The sequence below is a fragment of the Lepisma saccharinum genome, chromosome 24, assembly GCF_977018435.1.
Source record: "Lepisma saccharinum chromosome 24, izLepSacc3.1, whole genome shotgun sequence".
Taxonomy (NCBI): Eukaryota; Metazoa; Arthropoda; class Insecta; order Zygentoma; family Lepismatidae; genus Lepisma; species Lepisma saccharinum.
In genome coordinates this window covers 27,677,271-27,685,459 of record NC_139252.1, presented here as the reverse complement: position 1 = coordinate 27,685,459, position 8,189 = coordinate 27,677,271, and the positions used below count along the sequence as shown (strand labels likewise).

Here is an 8,189-nt window from a genome sequence, read left to right as displayed (position 1 = left end):
TCAATGAAATGAATTCCAAATCTATGCGCTAGTGTTGCACTATGCAGATAGGAAAACCATACCAGAAACTGAACACACGAAAGCGAGTACACAAATGAGCATCTCCACCCATTTACATTTTGTGGCTTTAGACAAATTGAAAATAAATATCGATAGGTACTTATTGTTATGCGGGACAGAATATTATTGATCGGAACGGGATTTTTTTTTAAATCCCGTCATTCGGGATGGGAAATATTCGCAATTTCTCGACTAGTCGGGAAATTTTCGGGACGGGAAATTTCCGAAATTTCAAATTCTACACGTCATTTTCACCTTAAGTATTGTCTTTGTATTTCTGGACTGAAAACTAACAATTTCCGATAAGTTCCAGGCACTTGCAATGTAGAAAAGAAAAGAATTAATACCGTTTTGAAATGACCATTCGGTATTTCCCGACTGCTCGGGATCCAGAAAAGTAGGGAAGTCATTTGCTGAAGTCGGGATCGGGACGGAATTTTTCTTTCCGATCCCGGTCCCGACTTTTCTAGATACCGCACACCACTTGTTATTATTATTTATTACAAGATACATCTTCCAAGTACGTTGAACATAATGTACTGTATATACCAGAAAAGAAAAGTTCAAATGAGCATTTATGTATTTACACTAGGCTATGCACTTGTATTTTCTTCTTCAGTGCACAACATGTTTCCGCGAATATATCAAAGTCTGCCTAACATGAAATGTAATATTGTACAACTTTGCTTTCACGCAAACTTGGCATAAAGTAATATTTCATTCTCACAGGCAGTGGCGTGCCCAAGGGGGAGTTGGTGGGGGTTATAACCCTTCCCGTTGGCACAGTATTCCTAAAAAGAAAGAACGTCAAATGTAGGAAAAGATGGCAAAATGAGGGATGACTACCAAAAATAGTGTACGTAACCCCTCCCTTTCGAAAATCCTGGGCACGCCACTGCAGTCTCAGGTCAACATGCAAGGGCAGATTTTTTCCACCTTTCGATGTGTAGTCTTTAATTTCTGCAGTAGAAACCAAGTGTGGCTTCTTACCGATGTGTAAAATGATTAATACAACTTTCATGTCGGTATTTATTACCAGGCCGTAGACGATTATTTTAGCTCTAAGAGAAAGATTTGAGCAGCTTAAACATCATAGTGAATTTTCCATTTCTTTTATGACATTAGTAAGCTTAAAGACATGCAATCTTATCTTTATTTGAAAATTGTAGAAAACTCCCGGAATGTTAAGACATTGAAGCTACTGAATTAAAAGATGAACGAAAAGCGTTTTTGGCTATAAGAAAACAATTACACGAAAGGAGACCTTAAACTGATAAAGAGTCATGATTTTGCACCTAATGTGAGTGTAAAATTTCGAATTTATTAATTTGTCGGTGCAAGTGGCGAAGAAAGTTCTTCTTGGAAATTAAGGCTAATAAAATACTATCTCCTATCAATCATGTCTGAAACACCCTTGTTTCTATTTTATGGCAGATAGCTTTCTACGAAGAAGAATATTAAATGCAAAGGTAAAGTTCCCTGTGCACATAGCACCATATCATGAAGGCACGTTTAGGGGATGTGGGGGTAGGCCCACACACGTTCTCGATCTCAGCCATTTTAGAGGTGATGTGATCAGCACCACTCTCCGGCCGCCTTTACCTCCCAGGGTTGCCCCCATGGTATACCCATTCATTTGAGGCTGAGTGAACCCCAGATCCGCTTTATGCGGGGAAAACGCAGGAAAGAATTAAGACCTTAGATCACCCACATTTTAAAAATTCAATCATGTATCACAGACCTAGAACGTTAAACATTTGAAGTCAAGCCTTCATTTCTTTCCTAATACTTGTTACATTTAAGATACATTTAAAAGGAAGAGAGAGTTTTCATAAAGTATGATAATAAGTCTAATATAAAATTAGTGTTTAACTGTGGTCGAGCGAGATATCCTTTTTTGGTTAATAGTATAATAAAATTATTTATTTTATAGTTTGATGTTTTACTTAGGAATATATTAATTTTCAATTTACCGTTGCTACGTAATGACGGGAGGAGGGGGGGGGGGTTCGAGAGGGAGCGGCATCTGCCGCTACCTCCCAGGGCGACAAAATTACTAGCGCCGGCCCTGGTGTACACTGTATATAACACACCTTATTACTGACTTCCTTGACCCTGGATGTACAGGGTCAAGGAAAACAAAGAAATGAGCATAATTTTCTCTACGGAAAAGATATTGAACCTAAACCAAAAAGAACACAAATAATAAACTCGACAATGTAAATTGATGAGATTTAGTAAATCATTTAATGAAGTGACTAATCGCAAAGGACATAATCAGCTCAGATCGTATTACTTCTTCATGGTATGTGACGTAAAGTTCCCGCCCAACAGTTTGACGGCGTTAGTGGCTATCGTATCTCCTTTTCCACAGCCTGTAGTACACATCCTCTTCTAGACATTGTTCTTGTTCTGGTGTTTAATATCTGCATACTGGAACACTGTCGTTTTGTCATTTCACGTGACTTTACATTGAAGTGATGGATTCACTTGGCCGGTCACACGTCATCGCAAGCAAAAACTTCAACCGTTACCATGGTTTTGGGCCAGGGCTGATATGATCATTGAGGAATGTAATGAATGTATCTACGTTTCATTGCATACAGAGGCTTTGTGCCTGTGTGTTATTTTACATCACAATTTTCAACTGTAATGTTAACCTCAGCAATGAAAATGGATGAGCAATTATGGTGGAATGGATGCCAGAAGAAACAAATATATCCGTGATGTAACCACAGTATTTGCCTTTGGATCGTGATGCTAAAACACATTTTTAAAGATATAAATCATACCAAAAATTAATTTTGCAAGATGCTTATTTTCTCGCAATATTACTTATATTCTGTATGAATATTGGTACAGTCACGGACACTTCTGGGTTGCAATGAATACACTGACTTTCAATATTATCAATCCAACCCAGAAGAGTCCGTGACTGTACAATAAATGCTCAGTTTATTATGATTAGTTCTGTGTTTTCTTGATATCTAACGATGGTATTAATGTTTCATCATATGCTAATTTAAAAATATAATGCGTTATCTCGTTTTCGAAAACAAGATGTCTTGAATTTACAAGTGTTTGATTGGAAAATAATGAACGAAAGTGCTTTTCAAATGCACCGCATTAGATACTAAGTTTTTGTAAGAAAAATTAAGATACATAGTATTAGATATTTTAATACCAAAATGAATTGGACCTGAAACAGTGTATATTAAAATGTATAATTTGATGCAACAATATTTTGGTTCTAGAATTTGTAGGTACAGTGGGATCCATGAGTATTACCGTGCAAATTGTCCAAGACTAGTTTCATTCATTTTTCTCTTACATCCTATGTGTTCTTAAGCGATGGATTTTTATGTATGCGGATGCAGAAGTTGTCAACAGCTTGTTTTGAGTTTTCTGTCACGAGCCGGAAATAAAATGCTGTGTAATCAAAAACGCCAGCAGTCCCCGGGTGACGAGAGGTCGCCGGGGGAGTCTTGGTCGAGGGAGCGAAGCGCGAAGTGTGTTGCGAGTGACAGTGTTAAGTCGGTCCATTTAAAAGGTTTGGGCGAACCCACTGAGGACACCTTCAATGGACCGATAGAGCGCCACGTCGTGACTCAACCGAGGAACCTCGAAGGAAATCAGGTACAGTGGTGACACTTTGGGTTTATTATTGTCAGTGTTTAGATATCTTGCTGGCTCGTGCGTGATCTCCCCCCCCTCTCACTTGTGCGATTCTATTAAATATTGGTAAAGAGCAATGAGAGTAATTTATTCCATTCTTCATACACACATCCTCTTGCAGCCAAGCAGTTTACACCGGCGAACGGCCTAAACGTAACATGGTGGAGGCGCCGGGCAACTGTATTCCATTCTGATTATTCAAGATAATACTAAACTATAATCCACTTTTACAAACACCTGTACATCTCATATTATGATATCTTTCCTTAATGCTACATGTAACTCTTATAAGCTAAACTGCTTGCACAATATCACAGACTTTTTTTTTCACCTTTTATTATTTTTTTTTACATAAACTTCAAACACTTGTTTGATTACCGCAGCAAACTGTTTTAAAATTAGTTTACGTACACACACACACATACATGCATGTGTGCCATAACATTCTTATATTTATTTCAAACAGATAAAATAATAACGAACAGCATTGTAAGTGAAGAGTTTGCTACAAGACTTAGGCAAATCGGGATCCACTTAGAGAATGACAGCACAAGATGAGAATTGTTTCAACCAAACTGGACCGACACTTCGGAACTTAAATATTTGATTCATGGATTCCTGAAAGAAGAAAATAGTCTCTCTCCCCTTGAATCCAGTTTTATTACATATTGAAATAGGAGTATGGGCACACAGTTTTATTTGAAATAGTACTGCTAGACATAAGTGCAGACAAAAGTATATTTTTAAAATAGTGTAATTATGCTGTTAAACTAAAAAAAATGTGAAATTTACACATTATGTGTGCGTATCTTAAGCAACAAAAACAGTTTGCAGAGGTAACGATAAAAAGATAAATAATCAACAACTTAATTCAGAACAACCCTGTTCTTTTTTTCTTTTCTTCTGCGTAGCAAGTGAAATTAAGATATTTTTACTAGTTTTTATTTTCTTTTTGATTTAATTCTTAAGACAATATGTTGAACACTAACACAAATGATTTTTTTGGAATTATTTTTTAATCTAAGTCATTTTAAGAATAGAAAATTAAGGATCAGTAATGTTACAAATACCATTAAATTTTTACTTTCTCTCATTTTCCCTTATTTTCCAGTGCAAGCCATGGCCGTTTGGAAGAGCACCTTCTTGTGCTTCTGTTTCTTCTTCTTCTTGCCTGGAGCTGCATTTAAATCTGCAGTGCCTCCATTCCCTGATGCAGCTTCCTCTAGAGCCATGGCAATGGCATCACCAAAGCTCTGGCTGAATACAGGTGCTGCCGACGTGTACATCTCAGATTCTGAATTGCTGTCTGCATGCTGGTCAAGATCCTTCGCTGGGGTGCTGCCCACAAGTTTCCTTTCGGCTGGCGAAGCCCTTGGCCAATTTGAAGGCATTTTGCTTTTGCCATCTCGGAGCATCTGGGCAAATGATGGACCACTGCTTTCTGATGGTTGAACGTTGATGTTCTCATCGCTGGTATGCATATCAGGGGAGCTTATACCAAGACTTTCCACTTCTGAAGACAAAGCACCAAGATTCATCACTGATGGGCTGCGACTGCTTCCTTCACTCGATTCATTAGGGGTTACCCTCTTAGACGTTTGTGGGCCACACTGAGGAAAATGGTATTGGGACTCAATACGAATATGTGGTGTAGGGAAAAGCCCGAGTCTCCTGTTTTCTTCTTCTGTTATACGCTTTTCTCGCCTCTTCTCTTCTCTCGCACGGCGCTGTCGTCTTTTACGGCGCATTTCTATTTGATCTTTAAAATGATCCACCGTTTTTCTGGTAATCATTGGTGGCTGAAGATTGAGTTCGACTACTTCAAACTGACAGGTCACAGGTAGATGCTGCAGGTACCGAAGGCGTTGGCGAAGCTCTTCCGTCATTGATCCAGATTCCTTCTCAATGATCTTGCCTTGGACAACTTCAGGGCACTGGTCTAGGGAGCCATACACGTGTTCCAACATGCGGATGTTCAAAGCATGCATGTGAATATGTTGTCCATCGGATGCTTGATAGAAATAAAAAGGTCTTGTAGCTGTGTTTTGATTACTGGAAGCCTTTGTTGATATCTCCAGGTCTTCAGCTGTTATTGCTGTGCCATCATCGCTAATGCATCCTTCACTACTAACACTTTCATACCGTAGCCTGTTGGTACCTTCATATGTTGTTGCATGGGATGAAGCATCATCTTCCTTTTCACTTAGAGAAGCTTCATCTGAAATTCCTCCACCAACAGGGACAGGAGGGAGCTGTTCATCATCGAATGCTGACTTGTAAACAATCGTCTTTTCACTTCGCACATATTGTGAAATTCCCACAGGAGGACTTCCAGTTGCAAAGGTTTCGTTTGGTGACTGTAATTCGTGTTTTATATTTGGCTCACTCCTTGATTTTTCAAAGGGCTTTAGAAGAAACAATGATGATTCTCTTTCTACCAGCAATTCCAGTGCTTGTTCTGTGAAGCAAACTTCAGGTGAGCCGCTATCTTCTGTCAATTGCCATTCAAGCTGTGATCTTTCTTGCCTCAGAATTTCCATAACATCTTCAGGTTTAGCTACCAATAGTTTTGAGTAAACAGTATCAACTGCTGTGTCTGTCACATAGAGAGGCTTTTCTGTGTGGTGAACAGCATGTTGATTCACGGGCATCACAACCAACGAGCCTCGTTCCCGTTTCATCAGTCGCATTCTGATTGTCCCACCAACACTGTGCTGGGTTTGTTGAAGGGTAGTTACACTTTTAAGATCCTTCTTGTGAATGGATTCATAGCAAATTGGACATTTACGCCAGGGTTTATCAGAGAGAGCTAAGTAATGAAGTATACAAGACCAACAGTACACATGACCGCAGCGTGTCATTTTAGCAGCAATTGGTGGAAACAAACAGATTGGGCAGGAGATGATTTCAGGACTCTGCACTCTTATCTGTTCTATAAGGTCCCAATTAACAAGGGTATCTGGATCTGTTACGTATGGTGTGTAATCTGCATCTGCCTTCACAACAAACTGACAATTGGCCTGCAGAAAATGTTCCTTATTGTATTTGTGCCTATGAGTAGTGGACAGCCATTTTCCTGACCCACGACCTCCTCCTCCTGAACACCAATCATTAGATCTCACTGCCCCAGATCGAGGAGCATAATGAAAGTTTAGCAGGTGATTCAAGTTTTGCTTCTTGCTTCCCTGCACGAAAACTGATCCATACTCAGCAAATTCTGCATCTGTTACCTTGGTACTCTCCTTTCCACCTCCGTAATACTGTCCCTTTGGTTTGGGTCTTTTGTCACAATTTCTGCTTTTCTGTGGAATGGGTTTTCTTGTTTGATCATATTTTGAAGCACTGAATCCACTGGACTCTCGCCGACGTGAAGATTTTGGAAATGGTTTGGTACTTGAGACATCTTGAGTTTTTTTAGATTCTGTTCCATTCCCCTTTATTGGGGCTTGAACTTGACGGCCAGAGGGTTTCTTTTCCATTGTACAATCCTCTAACATCTACTGCAACAAAGGAGAAAAAAGGTTCTCCGCATGGAGATACAGAACCCAACTTGAGACCCGTCATTTTTTCAGTAAGCCATGATTTATAAATTTCAAATAAAAAAGATTACTTTCCTGGACGTAATAACAATTATGAGAACGAGAAAAGCTTGACGAATACAAAAAAATGCACACTTTTGGGAGCAGGGAACTCCCTGTCGTCGTAAACGACGACTTTTAAACCAGAGCAATCCTTGATATCACTGTCGTCGCAAAAATGGCGACGGAACGTAACATTTCTTTTAATTCTTGAATCTCATATTGGGTCAAATAAAGTGCACGAACATGGTGATGGACAATTTGCACGGTCATACTCATGGATCCCACTGTACGTATATTTTCTTCGCAATTATTCCTGTTCATAGTTCAGTTTTACTATAGCTACTATTAATGTAGTTATTACGTCATGTTCATCTGTCTACTCTTGCGTCATTACATGCTTATTTGAAACGACAATTCTGTATTCATGGAAGTTAGGACAAATATCTAACGTAGGCCTACTCAAATGTTAGGAATAGAAAAACTGAATTTCATCCAAGGAGCAAAATTTCAAGTATATTGATGAAACATGAGCAGGAATTGATTACTGTTACTTACTGGTATCTGATTTCATTTTAATCGTATTGATTAAAACAACTTAAACCCTTGGTTAATCACCATTTCAAAGAATACTAAAATGCATGAAATCTGCAGTGAAGGAAATCATATTTTCAGATTCTTTCGTTATGTTTCGTGAAGAATATTCATGTATTAAATTATTATGTATAAATACGACATTTCGTCCATTGAGAATGTAAATGTTCTGTTTCCAAATTATAAATAAATCGAGATTAACTTGCATTTGTTTCATCTCTGCTATCATGTTATGCCTACACACAACCAATATTGATACATTGAGTGCCTTTTTTGGTCCAT

General features: G+C 38.6%; 1 protein-coding gene across 1 annotated transcript; it reads right to left on the bottom strand.

The window, feature by feature from the left end:
• Positions 1–3,912: 3,912 nt before the first annotated feature.
• LOC145977995 (E3 ubiquitin-protein ligase RNF10-like) lies at positions 3,913–7,493 on the bottom strand. Its single transcript, XM_083110360.1, has one exon. The coding sequence runs from the start codon at positions 7,230–7,232 to the stop codon at positions 4,836–4,838; it is 2,397 nt and encodes a 798-aa protein (XP_082966486.1). The 5' UTR covers positions 7,233–7,493; the 3' UTR covers positions 3,913–4,835.
• Between the last annotated feature and the right edge of the window lie 696 nt (positions 7,494–8,189).

Excerpts from the sequence above, each read along its gene's own strand:
- LOC145977995 (XM_083110360.1), bottom strand. The coding sequence starts at position 7,232 with ATGTTAGAGGATTGTACAATGGAAAAGAAACCCTCTGGCCGTCAAGTT.